Raw genomic sequence first — 21,829 nt, 5'->3', positions numbered from 1 at the left:
TGGCTGATCATGTGACACCTTGTTATTTGGTGAGAAGGAGCCACTACTTGATTCAGTATTTAGTAGGTATTCAGTAATTGTTTACTGGATGAATGAAACAGTCTCGGATTGAAAGGGTTAATACCGCATCTTTTCTTGACTTATTTTCTTGAGTTTCCCACTCTCTGCAACTTTGGGATGTAGTGTGTCCTTCATTCAGCAGCATTTGCTGAACATCTTTTGTGTATCACACAGTTTTAGATAAGAGAGATTCAATGAAGAACAAGTGTCCTATCCTCATGGAGCTTAATTTCTAATTGAGGGGAGAAAAGATATGTAATTATATAAATAAATAATCGGAATAGTTTCAGAAAGTGATAAGTACTGTGGAAGGAATCGGGGAGGAGAATATGACATTGATAAGAAATGGAGAGAGTGGGGCACCTTTAGTCAAGAAGCACAGGGATGGCCTCTCAAGAATGCTCATTCTGCTGAGGCCAGTCTTGGTAAAGTTGGAAGAAAGGCATCCAGGCTCCTCACCATCAGGAGCACTGATTTCTTCATCTGTTCCATTGAAGGTGTGGAAGGAACCCATTCCTTCCCCCTGGTGAGGATCTGAGTAGGTGTATAAGAAAGCATGTAAGTGGGTGTGCAGGCTTCAGACTGTGTCCAGATTGCATGTCAGCTACTGTGGTTCTTGGGGCCTCCTGTTTCCAGCCTGTTTGTGTCATTTCATGGAACCAGTCTTGTGCTTCATTTTATTTGTTTTCAGGCCTTTGCAGGTTCTTGCTTCTCATTTCCCAGCAATGGAGAGCTAGAACAGGAGATACATACTAGAATTAGGGTTCACAGCTCTAGAATTTGGTAGGATTGGGTAGTATTGGCTAAGGAGTGTGTCCCCTACCCTGCCTCCTGTTAGGGAAGGGACATATTAATCTTGAGGTATTGATGCAGTTGTCACAAAATGCTGATCTTAACGATTCAAGACTAATAGCACTTTCCTAGCACTTTCTCGTGTTAACTAATTTGTGAATGCTTTTCCTTTCTTCAGCGAATTTATAGTCACCATAAGGAGCAGGTACTGACCAATTGACTGCAGTGAGCACAAAGCACAGATGTTATATCATGTGCTGTCACAACAGCCCCATGCCCTAGGCTCCATGAGGCAGGCACTGCCATCTTCTCCATTTTCCAGATGAGGAAACAGGCTTGAAGTGGTAAAACCACACAGCTGGCATCAGAAACCAACCCTAGCCTATGTGTGTCTGGTTCCAAAGCCTCTGTTGGTCACTGCTGAATAGGGTGACCAGGCCACATCCTCTTCCAGTAGTCTCTGCAGAGCTCTCCATTCTCAGAAGGGAAGAAACCACTGTTCCCAAGGTCACAACAACTGCAGGATGACCTCCAAGGTGATGGCAGATTTGGGCTCTCACTTAAGATTTCCCAGGGCTCCCAACTGCCTGCATGCTTCCCGGGGTGAAGGGTACCAATTGGTCCCTGCCCTCCTCAAAAATGTCAGTGGGAACACAGCCTAGTATGAGAAGGAGGCAAATACCTTATAAAATCCCCTGGGGAAAGAATGGACAGATTGGACCACATGGAAACTAAAAACCTTTATGTGGTGGAAGACACAAAAACCAAGTCAACTGACAAATGATAAACTGGAAAAATTATTGACAGTTGACATCACAAACAAGATGTTAAGCCCATGATGTGTAAAGAGAATCTGACCAAGGACAACCATCCAATGGCAAAGGATATAAAGAAATCCACAAAGGAAGACATTGAAATGGCAAGTAAACATGTGAAAAGATTCCGTACTAGTAATCAGGGCAAGGTGAACTAAAGCAATTTGTAAGCCCAGTTTTTGTCTATCACACTGTAAAAATGTAAAGATTGATGATGACCTCTTCTTCATACAAAACAAGGTAGACAGTACTGTCAACACTGAGCCAGCCCCTGCACTCTTGCCACCCTGGTCCAGTCTGCTGTGGTCTCCAGCCAGGACTGTAGAAGTCTCTCAGCACCCCCTAGTGCCCAAACCCCTCCAAACAGAGCAGGTCGTGGTGCTCTTCTTCAAACCCTGCACTCGTTTATGTCTGCCTACTAACCCAGGCCTCGAGTCTGCATGGTCCTGTCCCCATTTACCTCATCCTCATCTGAGCTGCTTTCCCTCTTCCTCTGTCAGTCATCCACATAGATCACACATACCCCAAGCATGCCGCCGTCTCTCAGCCTTGGGGCTTTCACAGTTTGCTGTGTTCCCCCTGGAAAGCCCCACTATACCTCCCTTCCCCTCTCCTAGACAACAACATGTCAGCCTTCAGGTCTTAGCTCAAATGGCACTTGCATTGCAAGCTTTTTAAAATGCATGTCCATTAAAATGGTCTTGGTCAAATACTGAGTACTTTGTAGCTGAGTTTAAAAAAAAAAAAATGAAGTAGCTGTGTGTTTTCTGGGGAGAGAAGTTAGGGATATGTTATTAATTGAAAAATAAAAGCAAGTTGCAGAATTGTTTATATAGTTTATTACCATTGTATATTTGTGATTGTACACATACAGGAAAATATATGAAAGAGTACTTACCCAAAGTAACTGGTTACCTATAAGTAGTAAAATTCTGGGGTGAAAGAGAGGCTCACGTTTTTAAAAAATAATTTCACTGAGGCAGAATTTTCATACAGTGCAGTGCAGACGTTCTTATGTGTACAGTCCAGTGAGAGTTAACAAATGTGGTCTATCTGTGCAACCCTCACCTCAACTCTGGATCCTGATCCCCCACCCCAGGAGTGGTGGTTCTTTCTATCATTTTGCTGGTTTGTCAGTGAGTTACTTGCCTAAACTCATTCTGTAGAGTCTGTCTCCCCTGGAGTGCACAGTAACTGGTATCTGCTTATTTTTGTTTTAAATTCTTGTTTTTATTTTAAGCTGGTCTTCCAAAATGTCACCCCTGGATGGACATAGTTAGTGGTTAGCCAATGACTGGTCGCAGGTTGTGCTTAAACAAGTAGGCCTTCCGCCCTTCCCAGGGGTCTGTGTGTGGTTCGTATTCACTGTTCAGGCACCTAATAAGCCTGCCCTGTCACTTTCTGTGTAGGGTCTTTTGTCCCGCTGGAAGGAGTGGATTATTAGGCATTATCTGCTCTCTCCTGAGTGCACAATCAGCCCCATGTGTGCACGTAGCTCAGTGGGCGCTTACAGAAATCTGCTATACCTGTCTCATTCCCTAAACCCCATTTTTTTTTTAATTATAATTTTTTTGAAGTAGACTCCATGCCCAGCGTGGAACCCAATGTGGGGCTTGAACTTATGACCCTGAGATCAAGACCTGAGCTGAGATCAAGAGTCAGACGCTTAACTGACTGAGCCACCCAGGCACCCCAACCTAGATCCCATTTTTTTAAAGATTTTATTTTTTTATTTGAGAGAGCGAGAGCACGTGCGTTTGCATACAAGCTGGAAGAGAGGTAGAGGGAGAGAGAGAAGCTCTCTCCTGACGATGTGGGGCTCAATCCCAGGACCCCAAGCTCATGACCTGAGCTGAAGGCAGAGGCTTAACCCACTGAGCCACCCAGGTTCCCCCCAGATCCCATTTCTGAATGTTGGGCTTGTCTGTTACCACGAACAGCACTGATGCCTTAGGCAGCCTTAGGCTTCCCTGTTTTCAACACATCCCTAGCGTGGGACTTCTCCGTGCAGCTCCAGGTCAGATGGACCCATCCAGGTCCCCATGGCCACGACATGATGGGTGTAGGGGAAGGGGAGCAGCCCATGTTAAAACACCACAGGTTACCCACAGCTCTTATTGAGATTCTGTAGTTTGTCTTAGATAAGAATTTCTCAATTTGTTATAAATCTTTGGTAAGTTTTCTAAGTCTTAAAATGGTTGTTTTGGGCAGTTCTGTCCCATTTTGTCGTTACTCTTAGGGGAGAGGATTTGCTGAGTTCCTCTGGCATTCCAGAAATCAGGTTAATTCATACTTGGTTTGTTTGGTTGGTTGGTTGGTTGGTTTTTTGCTGTTAAAGGCCTGGCAAAATTAGGCCTATTGTCATTATCCAGATTTCTGTTTATTTTCATTGCACAGGTAGGTCCCTAGATGCCAGTGTCATGGGTTGTTGGATAACTCCAGATCACAGGAGACATGTGACCCATTACTATGGCCTCTGAGACTATGCTGAAATGAGGGAAATTGTTGACATAATTCTGCATCAGAAAGGTATGGGGACATGTCACACTCACCCTTTCCTCCCAGAAATGATGGTGCGGGGTGTGTGTGTGTGTGTGTGTTTGGAGCAGTGGTGTCCCACCAGCATCCCTGGGCCAGTTTACTATGAGAATTTCTGAGAGTTCTTGCACAGAAACTGTGGGAGAGGCTGCTTGTACACATGGCATGGTCATTAGAATGGCTAGGTTGTAAGATGAGTACACAGAGTTTGCTTATCACACAGGGCAGATTTGAAGCTTAGGTGGGGATCTGATAGGCAGTTGACTATACAGCTTCATGTTTTCAGTGTATACCATGCATTGCCATTTTCTTCAGTTACTCTAACCTGAAGCTTTTCTGTCTACCACGGTGGTCCAGCTGCCCTAGCCTCCTCCTCCATCTTCTCATTGGCTGAAAGACAGTCAAGTCTTTGAGAGCAGGTTTGCTAGTTTTGCCAAAATCTGTGTGCAGCTTTCCCCTCTTTCCCCAGCTTTCCAGTATTGGGGATGTCCAATACAACAGTATTGGGGATTGAACTGCCCAAAACAACCATTTTAAGACTTAGAAAACTTACCAAAGATTTATAACAAATTGAGAAATTCTTATCTAAGACAAACTACAGAATCTCAATAAGAGCTGTGGGTAACCTGTGGTGTTTGGTGGGTGTCCAGTATTGGGGAGTTTGAAGCTCTCCTCTTTCATCCATAACGTGATCTGCGGTGCTCCTTCCCATGCTGTGCTTTGGATTCTGTAGTCTAACTTCGTGAATGTTTCCTTCTGCAGGCATTGATGACAGGGAGCCTCCCCGGCTTCATTGATGTTGTCAGGAACCTCAATTCCCCCGCACTGGTCGAAGACAACGTGATCACACAGGCAAAAGCAGCTGGGAAAAGAATTATTTTTTATGGAGATGAAACATGGGTGAAACTATTCCCAAAGCATTTTGTGGAGTATGATGGAACAACCTCATTTTTCGTGTCAGATTATACAGAGGTCAGTTTTTAAAATAAGAACGCTTTATTACACTGGAGTCTGATACCCTGTCGGGGAGAAGCAACACTGTTTTGTATGTGGCCTTTGTTGGTGTGCTGGGAGAGGTGTGGAGAGTTTATAGACACCGTTCATCCACATAATCAGATTCAACCCAGGGACATAAACCCTGATGGAGATGTGAACAAAGCTCTCTTAGAACAGCTGAGCACCTGTTGATGGAGTATAGACGACTAGGAAGGGCTTCCTAGCAAGGAGCCATTTAAGCTGTTTTGAAAAGTGAGTGGCAGTTTCCCAAGTGGACAGAATGGGGGTGGCAGCATCGGTACAAGGCAAGGCAGAGGACTCCATGGCCTCCCTGGGATCCTTGAGGCTCCTGGTTCTCCTGTTAGTGCAGCTGTGTCCCCAATGGGGAGGTGGGAGGACAGATGGTGAGCTGGGTGGAGCCTGGTTCTGAGGGGCACTGTCCTGTGCTGGACAGGCTCCAGCAAGGAAAAAGGGAGTGATTAGACCTATATAGTTAAGAAGCTGACCCTGAAGCAGAGAGAAGCCACACAGAGCAAAGACAAACCCATACCAGCTCAGTTTACTGGGCCTGATAGAGCGTTTGTACTCTTACTTACATTAATACTCTTTCCTAAAGTTGACTTCTGTACACACAGTAGTTGCTTTCAGAAGTGATTTTCCCTGTCCTCTGTCTCATCACTCAGACCCTTCCCTTTGGAGAGATTTTCCAGTGGGCGGGAGGTGGACCAGCTGAATGGTCTAGGCTGACCAGGCTCATGGCTCTGTCGGGGGATGCTCAACCGCTAGTTGCTCAGAGCTGTGTCTGTTTCTTCCCAGAACGGCCTTTGCACAGGACACACTTTGATGCCCTCATCTTCACCGCCCCCCACCCCCACCCCGGTCACCTGCGTCACCTGGTCATCTACTTAGTATTAGTTAATTCTCAGTAGGGATCCCACAGAATGTTTTTTTTTTATTTTTTTTTAAGATTTTTTATTTATTTATTCAAAAGACGGAGATCACAAGTAGGCAGAGAGGCAGGCAGAGAGAGGGAGAAGCAGGCTCCCCGCTGAACAGAGAGCCCAATGCGGGGCTTGATCCCAGGACCCTGAGATCATGACCTGAGCTGAAGGCAGATGTTTAACCTGAGCCACCCAGGCGCCCCCCACAGAATGTTTTTGTCAGAACAACACTTCTCCTTTAAATTACCTATATAGTATGTTCTATCTATAACTTAGAAACGTGAGGACAGTATTAGTGAAAGCTTAATCTAATGCTAATATTTGTTTAACTTTCTTATGACAGATTTTTCTGTTTGTGTTTGGGGTTTGGTTTTTTTTTTTTTTTTTTTTTTTGGTGTTTTCAGACTCTGAGTCCTCATACCTAAAACAAATGCCTAGATATTTTTTTTTTTTTTTTAAGATTTTGTTTATTTGACAGAGAGGGACAGCAAGAGAGGGAACACAAGAAGGGTGTTGTGTGAGTGGGAGAAACAGGCTTCCCACTGAGCAGGGAGCCCAATGCGGGCTCCATCACAGAGTCCTAGGATCAGGACCCAAGCCAAAAGAAGACACTTAACCAACTGGGACATCCAGGCACCCCAAACGCCTAGATTTTTTTTTTTTTCATTTTTATTAACATATAATGTATTATTTGCCCCAGAGGTACACATCTGTGAATTATTAGGCTTACACATTTCATGGCACTCACCATAGCACATACCCTCCCCAATGTCCATAACCTATTCCTACCCTCCCACCTCCCAGCAACCCTGTTTGTTTCATAAGATTAAGAGTCTCTTATGGTTTATCTTCCTCCCGATCCCATCTTGTTTATTTTTTTCCTCCCTACCCACCACGATGCCCTGCCCTGCCTCTCATAGATGGCTTTGATGATATCGAGGTACCCTACACTGTGAGGGGTTTTGATCAAGAAAGGATGCTGTACTTTGTCAAGTGCTTTTTCAGCATCTATTGAGAGTATCATATGGTTCTTGTTCTTTCTTTTATTAATATATTGTATCACATTAATTGATTTGCAGATGTTGAACCAAACTTGCAGCCCAGGAATAAATCCCACTTAGTTGTGGTGAATAATCCTTTTAATGTACTGTTGAATCCTTTTAGCTAGTATTTTGGTGAGAATTTTTGCATCCATGTTCATCAAGGATATTGGTCTGTAATTCTCCTTTTTGATGGGGTCTTGTCTTATTTTGGGATCAAGGTAATGCTGGCCTCATAAAATGAGTTTGGAAGTTTTCCTTCCATTTCTATTTTTGGAACAGTTTCTGGAGAATAGGTATTAATTCTTCTTTAAATGTTTGGTAGAATTCCCCTGGGAAGCTGTCTGGCCCTGGGCTCTTGTTTGTTGGTAGATTTTTGATACCTGCTTCAATCTCCTTACTGGTTTTGGGTCCGTTCAGGTTTTCTGTTTCTTCCTGGTTCGGTTTTGGTAGTTTATATGTTTCTCTATTGTCAAATTTGCTGGTGTATATTTGCTCATAGTATGTTTTATAGTTGTTTGAATTTCTTTGGTATTGGTTGTGATCTCTCCTCTTTCATGATTTTATTAATCTGGGTCCTTTCTCTTTTCTTGTTGATAAGTCTGTCCAGGGGTTTATCAACCTTATTAATTATTTCAAAGAACCAGCTCCTAGTTTTGTTGATCTGTTCACTGTTCTTTTGGTTTCTATTTTATTGATTTCTGCTCTGATCTTTATTATTTCTCTTCTGCTGGGTTTAGGCTTTTTTTGCTGTTCTGTCTCCAGCTCCTTTAGGTGTAGGGTTAGTTTGTGTACTTGAGACCTTTCTTGTTTCTTGGGAAAGGCTTGTATCTCTATGTACTTTCCTCTCAGGACCGCCTTTGTGTCCCAAAGATTTTGAACAGTTGGGTTCTCCCATCCAAGTACTAACCAGGCCCAACCCTGCTTAGCTTCCGAGGTCAGACAAGATCGGGTGCGTTCAGGGTGGTATGACCATAGACAAACAGTTGGGTTCAAACAGTTGGTTTCCATGAATTGTTTAAGTTCTTCATTGATTTCTGGGTCAACCCATTCATTGTTTAGTAAGATGCTCTTTAGCCTCCATATATTCGAGTTCTTTCCAACTTTCCTCTTCTGACTGAGTTCTAGTTTCAGAGCATTGTGGTCTGAAAATATGCAGGGAATGATTCCAGTCTTTTGATACTGGTGAAGACCTGATTTGTGACCCAGGATATGATCTATTCTGGAGAATGATCCATGTGTACTAGAGAAGAATGTGTATTCTGTTGTTTGGGGATGGAATGTTCTAAATTTATCTGTGATGTCCATCTGGTCCAGTGTGTCATTTAAAGCCTTTATTTCAGTAAGGGAGGGGGGTGTTAAAGTTCCCTACCATTATTGTATTATTGTTGATGTGTTTCTTTGATTTTGTTATTAATTGGTTTATATAATTGGCTGCTCCCACGTTAGGGGCATAGATATTTAAAATTGTTAGATCTTCAGGTTGGACAGACCCTTCAAGTATGATATAGTGTCCTTCCTCATCTCTTATTATAGTCTTTGACTTAAAGTCTAATTTATCTGATATAAGGATTGCCACCCCAGCTTGATTTTGATGTCCATTAGCATGGTAAATTGTTTTCCACCCCCTCACTTTAAATCTGGATGTGTCTTTGGGTCTAAAATGAGTTTCTTGTAGACAGCATATTGATGGGTCTTATTGTTTTTATCCATTCTGATACCCTGTGTCTTTTAATTGGGGCACTTAGCTCATTTACATTCAGGGTAACTATTGAAAGATATGAATTTAGTGTTCTATTGCCTGTAAGGTGACTGTTATCATATATTGTGTCTGTTCCTTTCTGGTCTGTTACTTTTAGACTCTTCGCTTAGAGGACCCCTTTCAATATTTCCTGTAGGGTTGGTTTGGTGTTTGCAAATTCTTTTCATTTTTGTTAGTCCGGGAAGTTTTTAATCTCTCTTCCTATTTTCATGACAGTGTAGCTGGATGTAATATTCTTGGCTGCATTATTTTTCTTGTTTGGCACCCTGAATATATCATGCCTGTCCTTTCTGGCCTGCCAGATCTCTGTGGATAAGTCTGCTGCCAGTCTAATATTTCTACCATTGTATGTTACAAACCTCTTGTCCCAAGCTGCTTTCAGGATTTTCACTTTGTCACTAAGACTTATAAGTTTTACGATTAGATGATGGAGTGTGGACTTATTTTTATTGAATTGAGGGGGGTTCTCTGTGCCTCTTGGATTTTGATGCTCGTTCCTTTTGCCGCATTAGGGAAATTCTCTACTATAGTTTGCTCCAGTATACCCTCTGCCCTTCTCTCTCTCCTTCTTCTGGGATCCCAATTATTCTCATATTGTTTCATCTTATGGTATCTCTTATATCTAGAATTCTCCCCTTGTGGTCCAGTAGTTTGTTTGGTCTTGGTAGATGTTCTTGGCTAATCTTCTAGGGGAGGGGTGTGCCATAGTGATTCACCAATGTCTTTGCCCGAGGCAGAATTGTACCACCCTTGCCAGGGGCCAGACTGTCATCTGCTCCAATTTGTGCTCAGGAGCTTTTATTCCCCGAATGCTTTCTGTAGAACTTTGGAGGACGGGAATGAAGATGGTACCCACCCTATCTATGGCCCCATAGGAGCCAAGAACTTGGGGCCCCACTCCTCACCGCACCCTCAGAAAGAAGTAGTCGATCCCTCCCATCTCCCTGGTCTCCAGCCATGCTCCGAGCTCAACCAGCCTGTGACTGATAGCGTTTCTATCTCTGGTGCACGGCCCCATTTGGAGTCTCCAAACCCAACAGATCCTGCCACTTGCTTCCATGCCATTCCTCCCAGAGGAGGAAGGGGGACTCTTTCTGGATCTGCCACTTATGGGGTCCCTGCTTGAAGAGCAGTCACCCGACTGTGCCTTGGATCATGATTTATGGTAACCCCGAGCTGAGAGCCCCCTCCTCAGCTGTCTCTGCAGGTGGCATCACTGCTCCGATACCTGGGAGCACTGCCACACTCAGACAGTGCTGGTCTTTCTGTGACCCCGTGGATCCTGATACCACACTGTCCCCACGAGGGCTCCACCCCCGCTTAGCCTCTGGAGCGACATCCCTCAGTGGAGCCGACTTCTAAAAGTCAAATTTGTGCTCCACTGCTCTCTTGCTTGCCAGGAGTTGGCCCCTGTGGTCTGTCTTCCCATCACTTCAGATTTACTTCTCCGCAAGTCCTACCTGCCGGAAAGCGGTTGATTTTCTGTTCCTAGAATTGCTGTTCTTCTTCTCTTCTGTCTCCTGTTGAGTTTGTAGGTGTTCAGAATGGTTTGATAACTGTAGCTGAACTCCTGGGACTTGATGATATTTCAGTCTCTTACTCCTCCGCCATCTTGCTCCTCCTCCAAAATGCCTAGATTTTAAAAGAACTGTATCACTTTTCCTTGGAGAGTGTAGATCAAGGGAAATAAAGGAAGCTATTCATACATACCTTTCCCCCTTTACAGGTGGATGATAATGTTACAAGGCATTTGGATAAAGTATTAAAAAGAGGAGATTGGGATGTGTTAATCCTCCACTACCTCGGGCTGGACCACATCGGCCATGTCTCTGGGCCCAGTAGCCCTCTGATCGGGCACAAACTCCGGGAGATGGACAGCGTCCTGATGAAGATCCACACCTCACTGCTGTCTGAGGTGAGGCTTACTGTGGTGCGCCAGGCTGCACAAGTGTCAACTGTGCCAGCGACTCCTAAGAGATACCGAGTTCCTGAAGTGGACTCAAGACCTATGTAAATGCCACGCCCACCATCACACAGTTTGCCTGTAAGCACAGAGCATGGGCTCAGCCTCTCAGCAGCTCTGACTGTGTCTACCGTTGACCCATTCATCCCCCTCCTAGTCCCTGAATGCCTGTCTGGGCATCTGTAGACCTTATACTGTAGCCAGGAAGGACAAGTGAGGGTAATCAACAAGTATGTAAGTATTCTAGGAAAACGTGGGGCAGGAGGAGGGACCAGCATCTGAGAGAAGAGTTGTGATTTGAGGCAGAATTGTGAGAGCAGCTTTCCTTCAGGATGGGAGTAAGAGACGGGAGCAGAGCCTTGAAATGCGCCATCTGTGAAAGTGCATTCCAGGTGAAGAAAGTAGCAAAAGCAAGGAAGAGCCTGCCCTGCACCTCAAGGAGCGGCAGAGGCCCTTGGTCGGAGCCCCAGGCTGAGGACCAATCCCATGTGACACATAACATGGGCATGATGAGGCATGCACCTAGGCTCTCGCGGTCAGCAGAAACCAGGCCCAAATCCTCTACCCTGAGAGCTCCTAAATAGAACCCTGCTGTGCTTCATGACCTCCATATGATTCTGTTTGTTATATTTGTGATACTACTTGTTTTTGACCCTTTGATCTAGCTGTAAGCTCATAGGTTAAGAAAAAAAGTCTAACTCATTTATAAAGAGTTACTATTTTAAAGTAAAGGTAAAATCTGAAGTTGTTTCCTTAACAAGATCATGTGTTCTCCTCAGTCTGAATGCAACTGAAATATTTTTTTCTTTGCCTTCTAGGAGAGAGAGACCCTTGTACCCAATTTGCTAGTTCTTTGTGGTGATCATGGCATGTCGGAAGCAGGAGGTCACGGGGCCTCTTCCGTGGAGGAGCTTAACACCGCCCTGATCTTAATCAGTTCTGCATTTGAAAGAAAACCTGGTGAGGATTTAGGAACGTTTGCTATTTTAAAACTGTATTCTATGTATCTGTCTGGAAACTGTGTAAGTTTGAAATATCCCAAGCAATGTGAAGATGAAAATAGGGCAAGGGGCAGCCAGTATTTGGAGTTTACATTTCTTGCCCCAATTTTTAAAATATAAATGTTCTTTTTAGGAATTTTGTTTTATGAATGTCACGGCCTGGGTAACTGAAACTTTAATAAAAATTACCAGTAGTTTTGGGACATCCGAACACATGTGAACTGAAAGAAAAAAACATTAATAATTTTAAAAAATTTTAAGATTTTATTTATCTATTTGAGAGAAAGAGAGAGAACATGAGCAGGGAAGGGGACAGAGGGAGAGGCACAAGCTGGCTCTCCGCTAAGCAAGGAACCCAAAGTGAGGCTTGATCCCAGGTCCCTGGGATCACAACCTGAGCCAAAGGCACACACCCAAACGACTGAGCCACCCAGATGCCCCAATAATCAAAATTTTTACAATCATCTTTTTTTTTAAGATTTTTTAATTTATTTGACAGAGAGAGAGATCACAAACAGGTAGAGAGTCAGGCAGAAAGAGAGGGGGAAGCAGGCCCTGCTGAGCAGAGAGCCCAATGCAGGGCTCAATCCTAGGACCCTGGGATCATGACCTGAGCCGAAGGCAGAGGCTTAACACACTGAGCCACCCGGGTGCCCCCAAAATTTTTATAATCTTTTGAAACTCTGAGGAGTCAGGATCAGTCAGAGCAGGACTAACTGAGGGCCTGTATGTCAGCATTAAGACAGCCCAGCTGTCCACCCCAAACACACATGGGCAGGCTTGCCTCATGGCCACGTGCCCTATCTCTCCTTCACACTGCACTTCTCTGCTGCCTCAACTTTACAACACGCCTGCCCTCACTCACCAGTTATTTCTGAGTTGGACACTCTCTGGCCTCCTCTTACGTGATCCTTCAGTACCTTTTGGCATTTCTGACCTCTGTTCTGGTAGCTCCCATTTGTCTGGTTTTCTTTGCACCTCACTTTGCTATCTAGTCTTTGTTAACTTAGCTCCTGGCCCTGGCACTCTTTCTGGACTGCCTCCTAGTTTCACTCTATATTCAATCCTAAGATGATCTTGCCCGCGCCCATAGTTTTAAGTCCCATGAATAGGCTTGTCAGATTTATTCCACTGGCTGTCTCCTCTTTTCCAGTCTCCAGACTGTCTACTCAGCTGCCTGTCTGACACCTCCACTTGGGTCTCCCAAAGGTAGAGCAACTGTGACAGCCTCACGTCTAATCTGCCCTCTCATATTCCCCTCCCAACAAATGGCACCTTCATGTGATTCTTCCAGGTAGAAATGTGGGCGTCCCCTCTTCACCATCCTTCTCCCTTACTCCTCACATTCCAGACCATCCCTGATCTCCGGTACATAAAACCTTTCAGTAGTTGAACTTTGGATCAAGTAACAATCCTACGTGAAGCTTCTTTCCTACCTTGCAGCTTCATCCTGAACCATATTCACCATTACTCACTGTGTCCTGGCCTGCCCTTCGCACAGTCCTCCAGGTGACAAGCTCTTCCCCCAGGTGCCCAGCTCTGTCATCATCAGCCCCTCAGCCTGTTTGTCCACTCATCCCTGGTTTCAGCTGACATCTCTCGCTCATCCATGAAATCAAATTGCCCTCCCTGTGCTTGTCATTCATAGCAGTCCGCGCCTGGTGCCCTCTTTCTTCACTTAGATTGTAATTACAGACTTGCCCGTGTGATACATATAACAGCCGCCTGCTCTCTGCATTTCAGCCTGCGGTCGGGCAGGGCCAAATCTGTTTTCTTCATTGGTACATGCCTACCTTGGGCCTAAACATCACCTGGTATGTGATGGGTGCCAAAAAGGATTGTCGAATGAATGAGTCTCCCACTTGAGTGAGGATTGTTTGGGGAAGAATCTCCATTGATTTCTTTCAATCTTTTTGCAACGCTTTCTCCTCTCAGACATCTAATCTCCTAAGATATAAGTCCTCAGCTCTTGGGACCTGAGCCTTCCTAGTCTAGGTGTCTTAATGAAGCCTATCTTCCAGTGAGCACATACACTACCCACCAGAACACCTGCCTTCTACAACTGGCTTTCCCCCACTGTACCCAAAGCAGGGTTCCATGTGGCTCCCCTATGTGAGCGAGAGCCCCATGCCAGAAATGCCCTTTCCACTCAGCCATCCGGCAGAGGTGGGCCAGGCACTGGGCTGGACCCTGTGGAGAGCCTCCACCCTCAGGGAGCTTATAGTCTGCAGAGCAAAAGAGAGAACTAAGCCAGTGACTTTTACTACAGGGATGTTAGGGTCATTGTTGGAAGGTTGTCCTCCTTGGGAGGCCTGACTGCATCTTCATTGCCAGGAACAGCCAGGGGGCCTAATTGTGCAGGACACCTGACAGGGTGGTTTAGGCCACTGACCTCAGTGCCAATAGTGGGTTCCAAGCTTTTCGTCTTTTATTGACTCCTGTAAAGAGTGGTTGTGTTCAGTTGTCTCATTATTCTTATTTTATGAGCTAGAACTGCCTTGCAGGTAGCCTGCTCAGAGTCGGTATTAATTTCAGGACAGTGTAGCCCCAATTACCGCCTTACCCTCAGCTGCCAGCAACCGTGGGTTTTTTTTCCCCATCTCTGTAGATTTGCCTCTTTTGGACATTTCCCGTGAATGGGCCCTGTAGTACGTGGCCTTGTGTGATGGCTGCTTTCACTTGGCGGAGTGCTTTCAAGGGTCACCCAGGTTGTAGTGGCGTGAGGACTTCTTTCTTTCTTTGGCTGAATTATGTTCCACATGACAAATAGACCACATCATGTATCCATTCATTGGTTGATAGATATATGGGTTGTTTCCACTTTTCAGCCGTTATGGATAATGTTGCTATGAACATTTGGGAAGTTTTTTGTGTGGACAGATGTTTTCTTTCTTTTTTTTTTTTTAATATTTATCATTTATTTATTTGAGAAAGAGAGAGAGCGAGACAGTGTGTACAAGCAAGGGGAGGGGCACAGAGAGTGGGAGACAAGCAGACTCCACAGTGAGCAGGGAGCCCAAAGCAGGGCTTGATCCCTGGACCCTGAAATCATGACCTGAGCTGAAATCAAGAGTTGGACACTTAACTGACTGACCCATGCAGGCGCCATTGGACAGATGTTTTCATGAGGTATTGTGCCTTTATTTTTAAAAGATAGTTTTGTTGGGTAGAAGACTCTGAGCTGACCATTCCTGTCTCTTTCAGGACTTCGGGTGCACTGTCCCTCTGCCTTGTGGCCTGCGTGGCTTCTGATGGGACTTCCTCAGTCTGCCTGGGCTTCCCTTGTCTTGTCTGTCAGCATTTTCATTATATGTCTTTGTGTTTTGTGTTTATCCAACTGGGAGATCATTGAGCCTCTTGGATGTGTAGATTAATGGTTTTCATCAAATTTGAGAAAGTTTCTGTTTTTCAGATTGTATACTTTTTTTTTTTAATATTTTATTTATTTATTTGACAGAGAGAGAGGTCACAAGTAGGCAGAGAGGCAGGCAGAGAGAGAGGGAGAAACAGGCTCCCCACTGAGCAGAGAGCCCGATGCGGGGCTCGATCCCAGGACCCTGAGATCATGACCTGAGCCGAAGGCAGAGGCTTAAACCACTGAGCCACCCAGGCGCCCCCAGATTGTATACTTTCTATCACTCTGATCACTCTGCCTTGAAATTTGGTGATTCTTCTGCCAGTTCAGTGCAACTATAGTGAGTTTTTCATTTCGGTTATTATATTTCTCATCTTCGTGGTTTCCATTGATTCTTTTCTTTATAATTTCTATCTCCTTGTTGATAATCTCAACTTGATGACACATTGTCATCAGACCTTCCTTTACTTGTCTATGCATGGTTTCCTGGAGCTCTTTGAACGTGTTTGCCGTGGTTCCTTGAAAGTCCATCTATTACCTCTAGTCTCTGGGACCTTTGCTGGAAGGTTCTGTTGCTTTTTCTTCTGTTTGAATCATAGTTTCCTGTTTCTTTGCTTAATTCTTAATAGTTTTTGGTGTGAAAACTGACCATTTCAAATCATACGTTGCAGCAACTCTGGATGCTGACCCACCCCCACCCACCCCACAGCTGTCGTCATTGTTGTTCCCTTGTTTGCCAAGCAGCATGGCTAGACCACTTCAGTGCATTCTCTCTCCCGCAGTGTGGAGTCAGCTGTGGCTCCCATGCTGGTACAGCCATCCTGGGGTGCCAGCAGTCTCACTGACACCCTGTGCGTCTCTCTATCTCTGTGACGGCTGTGCCAGGCTATTGCCTCTATTGCTGTCACACCCAGCTTCAGGCTGCACTCATTGCCAGCTGACTGCCTTATTTTTGACAACTTATAATAAATGTGCTGCATAATCTGATCCCGTGTTTGAGCCCCTTTGCAGGGTCATTTTCGAGGCCATTCTGTGACGTGGTTCTGACCCTTCTCTCCTGGCCCTCTCTGTGAGAGCCCAGCTAGTTTGTGGTTTTAGCTTTTGGCTGTCATGAAGCTACCAGCCTCCACTCGGCTGCCCACCTCCAAAATCTCCATTGTTTTCAAGAGCATTCCTAGGCTTGAATTCACTACCTTCTGTTTCAGACAAAGTCAGTTCTTTTGTGGGGAGCTTTGCTCTGTTCTGTGGACTGCCACAGGAAAAGCCTGTGGTCTTTTCCACTAGCCTCTTCTGGGGGCAGCCTCCACCCTGGAAACAGATTGGGGCAAAAGAAGAGAGAACCCAGACACTCAACTAGGATTGAGCCTCTACACCACACAGCTGAGGAGGATATGCAATGCTTGCAGCCTGTTCTCCCCAGAAGAGCTCAGAGCCCTCACAGGGACCCAGTGGGGAGGGAGCCCCGTGTTCTTTGCTGCACCCTCTCAGCACAGAGTCTGTCCCACTGAGCAACGGGGGGAGGGAGGAAGTCATGTTCCTCAGGTGCCTCACACTGCTCTGTTCTTACCAAGCTTTAGGAGATTTTCTTGAACAAAGATTTCTTCATTTGCTGTCTGCCCCAGATGGTCATATCATGGTGGTGGTGCTGCTTTTTATAATTTTTACCAGTTGTGCTTGTTTTCCTGGCAAGCCAATCCAGAGCTCCTCAAGCCACCCTTCCTGATAAGTCTTTAAAGGCTTATTTTTATCCTACAGGTTCATGTCAATTTTTGTTGCTTATGCTAATAAAAATTAATCTTAAGATGTTTGTTATTCTGAAAAATAAGCAGTTTTGAATTGTCTACCATGTGATTTCAGGTGCCCCAGCCTGCTACTGTCCACCCCCGAGCTCTGGCCTCATGCCTCTGTTCCACCTTCACACAGGGCAGAGCTAAGATATTTTACGGTCTTCCTCCTTCTCACAGGATGTGAGCTCCGTGAAGGGAGGGACTTGGCCTTTTCTTTTATATTCTAGCCCTCAAGCCCAAAATCGTGGCATGTACTGTCTGTGTCCTCAGTATTTGTTGATGGAAGGTGTGAAAGGTGGCTGAGCTGTACAGAGCACATTGCTGGGGCCAGTGGAGAGGAGACAGGTGGGAGTAGGTCTGGGTGCTGAATGGGGAGAATGGTTTTCTGAAATGCTTTTCCTTCTTCTACAGGATAAAACCCACTGTGTAATGTGGCCTCCCTTGTAGTAGTATTACAGAATTACCATTCTCAAAATATTGCTAGTAAGAGCTAGTCACACTAATCAGTAGAGCAAAGTCAAGAGGCCAACAATAGACCCCGGTAGATTTGGGCATTTGGTGATGAAAGGTGGCATTTCCCATTAATAGAGAAAAGACATCTGGAAGTGATGTCAGTACGTTCTGGGAAAAAATCATGCTGAGAATCTACCTTTTCTCTGAACCTGTGTAACTCCCAGATCAAAACATTTAAGTGTTTCTTAAAGACTCCTTATTATGTAAATTTTCAGATATACAAAAGTATTCAAAACAGTGTAATAAAGTGCACCACCCAGTTTCAGTGTATGGGCCAGTTACAGCCAATTTTTTTTTCTTTTTCTTTTTTTTAAGATTTTTATTTATTTATTTGAAAGAGAGATAGAGTGTGAGAGAGAGAGCATGGTCAGGGTGAGGGGCAGAGGGAGAAGCAGACACCCCGCTAAGCAGGACTGGACTCAGTCGCAGGAATCTGGGATCATGACCTGAGCCAAAGACAGCCGCTCAACTGACTGAGCCCCCCAGGCGCCCGTTATGCCCATTCTTTTTTTTTTTTTTTTAAGATGTTATTTATTTATTTGACAGACAGAGATCACAAGTAGGCAGAGAGGCAGACAGAGAGGGGGAGCCAGGCTCCCTGCTGAGCAGAGCCCTATGCGGGGCTCGGTCCCAGGACCCTGAGATCATGACCTGAGCCGAAGGTAGAGACTTTAACCCACTGAGCCACCCAGATGCCCCCCATTATGCCCATTCTTATGTCTTATGTCCTCTAGCTTTTTTTCCTCTCCTATTTTATTTGCAAGCAAGTCTCTAGAAGTTATGTACTTTTCTTACTTTCTTTTTCTTACTTTCTGGATTCTGTTAGCACACTTGAAATACGGTATTCATTCCTTTATTCATCAGGTGGTCAGTGTTCAAATTTCTAAAGTCTGTCTCCCTCATTAGTTGTTTGAGTTAAGATCCAATAAGATCCATGCGTTTGGATTAGTTGATGTGGCTTCTTATGTCTCTTCCGTGTGTAGGGCCCCACTCCATCCTCTTCTATTTCACCACAATTTATTTGTTGAAGAAACCTGGTTATTTGCCCTGGGGAGTCTTCCTCTGCACTGTCTCCTGACCCACCCTCTGTTCTTCTGTGAATCCTCTCTGACCAGGAGGCAGATTCAGATCCCATTGGTTTGGTTGGTTTTCCTAAGGCTGTTCCCAGCAGGATGCACACAGTGTCCGACTGCTGTTTGATGAAGCCAATAGCCATTGGTGACCAACTAGTTAATTCACTAGATGTTGCAAATAGTGATATTTTAATTACCTAATTCTGTTTTTCATTACCTAGCCAGAACAGTTCTGTAAGGAGAATCTTCCCTAATTTACTTTTTGTTACCTAACTACCATTTTTTAACATGAGATAGGAGTAAAGATGAATTATTCTTCCCACTTAATTTCCAGTTCCAGATCAGTGAATTAGTTCACTATGAGTTCGCTAGCGTGCTGCCGCTATGACCAACTAATGTTTTGTGTTGTTGGTGTTCAGTAGCATTGTGAATTCATGGATTTAAGCATAGTTTGTTTCAATTCACCATAAATATTACCCTTTTTAATATTCAGATTGTCCCATCTTTGGCCAGTAGGAGCCTCTGATTCAGATTAGCTCCTGAGTCCTTCTAACCTGAAAGTCCCAAACACCTTAGTTTCTCTGAGGGCTCTGTTGCTGCCTAGTCTGAAAAGTTGTTCCAGCCTCTCGTGCAGAGATCCTTGCCTAGACCTGGAATCAGCTGCTCTTCCCAGATTTCTTGGTCCCTTTCAGTGCAAAGGGATCTTCGAGGACCACCATCTCAGAACTAGCAGTACTCATGGATACTTGTGTAGTTATCATTTCTGGACAAAGCAAGGAAATCTTTTTAAGATAAAATAGGCCTTGAGTTTGTATTGATACTTGCAATCCACATTCACTACTGTAAAATGAAATTCATGGATATTACATCTGTTCTCTCTGCCTCCCAAGCTTAGAATCCTGGTTGTCACCAACCTGGGATATGCGTGTCACATAATGACCTACAATAGTCCCAGAATAACACCAGCACCACCACCTTTATCAGTGCCAAAAGCAGTTTAAGGTGGGCTTTCTGTTTGGGGTTTTGTTTTATTTCAAATCAGTGCACTTAGTATAAGAAAATAGTAGAAGAAAACAAATGATAATTCTGGAGTAGAAGGTTCTTTCTAAACATAACCCAGAAGCCGTCAGTGGAGGGTTGGTCAAGAAAAGGTTAATATACTTGACCAAATTAAAAAGAAAAAAAAAATTCTATACAACCAAAAAGTACCATAATCAATATATTGTCGTGGCATGGTGAGGCTGGGTGTTCCCTTTGCAGATGAGAACAGTCTGACAAAGTTGCGTTCTTGTCCAAGGCATGAGCTAGATGGTGGCAAAGCAGGAGTGTGAGCCCAGTGTCCTGCTATGACACCCATTCTCCTTGGGAGGGGCAGTAGGATGGCCAACCATTCCTAGGACTTGACGCCCTTCAGTTGCTTGGGCCATCAGTAGGCAGATGTCTTGTTTGTTGGAGTTGGTATAGGACTCGGCCCAGCTGAATCCAGCCTCATTCTACTCTCCCCAGTTAGAGGTACCTTCTACTGCCCAGGAGCTGCTGAGATGCCTGTGTCCAGTTCTCAGCACTGTGTAGACCTCTCTGAACCCACGGAGTAGGGGCCGCCAGAGATCCCACTGGCACCCTAGTTCAAGAAAGGCCCCGTGCCCACACAGAATGAATGTTTGGTAAATTTGTTGACATAAATGCCAGTGAGGTGATTTCTGAATGAATATTCATGGAATGCTTTGAAGAGGTAGATAATTGGTTATAACAGATTGAGGGAAGGACCACAATTGTACACACTTGAGAGCCCATTGCTTAAACCACTTTCCTTTCATTTCTCTAGGTGACATCAGACATCCAAAGCATGTTCAACAGACTGACTTGGCTGCAACCCTAGCAATAGGGCTTGGTCTGCCGATCCCGGGGAACAGTGTTGGCAGCCTGCTGTTCCCCACCGTGGAAGGGAGACCCGTGAGAGAACAGCTGAGGTTTTTACATTTAAATGCAGTGCAGCTCAGCAAATTATTGCAAGAGAACGTGCCATCCTACACAAAAGGTAACTCCATTAATGACGATGTTTCCACTGCACCTGGTGTTTCCTGTTTGTTCGTGGTGTGCAGGTCTCAGTCTTTGACTGTGCTTCTGTTTTCTTACAACCATGATGGCCACCGTTAGCAGCACCGACAGATACAGTTATCTACATCAAGCTCTTTCATAAATATACTCATTCAACAAATCTGGACATTTTTAACTAAGTTCCTGATTGGCTGAGGACCGTTAAAAGCGCCTGAAACACCAGGGCTCTGCCCTCATGGAGCTTACCTTACAGAGGTGGAGAAGGAGCAGCAGCTGTCAGATGGTGATGAGTACCTCAGCAAAAGGGTGTACTGGGAAAAGGATGGAGGATGCAGGTGGGTGAGGGCTGTCGGGGCAGAGGCCCGGCCTTCGAGATGCAGAGGGAGCGTGTGGCAGATGCAGGATCCTACAGAGGGGGTGTGTCTGCACCTTCAAAGGATGACCAGGGGACAGAGTGGCTGGAACAGGGTGAACTGGAGCAAGGCAGAAGGAGACGAGGTCAGAGGGATATGGAGGCCTTTCAGGCCTTGGAAGTGCTCTTAATTCCATCGTGAGCTAGGTGGGAAACTCGTGCAGCCTTCCATACAGAGTCTGAGGTCTTCGAGGTGCAGTTTCAGAGGCTGTCTCAGGTGCCTATGTGGAGGGTTCTGCCTTATGTTGTAGGAGAGTCTGAAGGCTGCTGCAGTGTCCCAGTGAGAGGTGAGATGAGGGCCCAGACAGTGGCAGCGGTGTGTCCAGGACAGACGATGGCATTCCAGCTATATTTTGAAGCTGGTACAGGCAGGACTTGCTGATGGTGAACCAGAGGCATAAGGAGCAGGCTGGCGTGTTCAACAGAACAGTGGAAGCATGGGATAACCATTACTGAAGTGGGAAGTGAGGTGCTTGCAGGATGAGGGGATTAGTGTTGAGGAAGCCAGCAAAGACAGAATTTTAGGAAGGGAGGAGTGAGCAGCCAAGTTGAATCCTGCTCAAGGTAAGATAAAATGAGGAACTGAGACTTGACCATTCACCTGACAGGTGAGGTTACCAGCGAATTCGTCAGGAGTGGGGCATACAGAGTGCTGGGAGAAGGCGGAGCTGGAGTTGGGCCAGGGAAGAAGGTGGGGTGCGGAGATGGCTGTATTGTGAGGTG

The 21,829-nt window shown here is 45.2% G+C and overlaps 1 protein-coding gene across 5 annotated transcripts in view; it reads left to right on the top strand.

Annotated features, from left to right (window-relative positions):
- PIGG (phosphatidylinositol glycan anchor biosynthesis class G) overlaps positions 1-21,829 on the top strand; it is a 45,762-nt gene that overhangs the window by 2,327 nt on the left and 21,606 nt on the right. For 4 of the 5 annotated variants that reach the window (XM_045996712.1, XM_045996705.1, XM_045996717.1 and 1 more), the window contains exons 3-6: positions 4,968-5,177; positions 10,671-10,859; positions 11,726-11,867; positions 20,462-20,674. In XM_045996712.1, coding sequence (XP_045852668.1) covers positions 4,968-5,177; positions 10,671-10,859; positions 11,726-11,867; positions 20,462-20,674 — 754 coding nt within the window. Of the gene's footprint in view, positions 1-4,064; positions 4,197-4,967; positions 5,178-10,670; positions 10,860-11,725; positions 11,868-20,461; positions 20,675-21,829 lie in introns of all 5 variants that reach the window. The other variant, XM_045996723.1, reaches the window with a different exon arrangement.

This window comes from Meles meles, chromosome 2 (genome assembly GCF_922984935.1).
Source record: "Meles meles chromosome 2, mMelMel3.1 paternal haplotype, whole genome shotgun sequence".
In the NCBI taxonomy this organism is placed as follows: domain Eukaryota; kingdom Metazoa; phylum Chordata; class Mammalia; order Carnivora; family Mustelidae; genus Meles; species Meles meles.
This window is presented reverse-complemented; position numbering and strand designations above follow the sequence as displayed.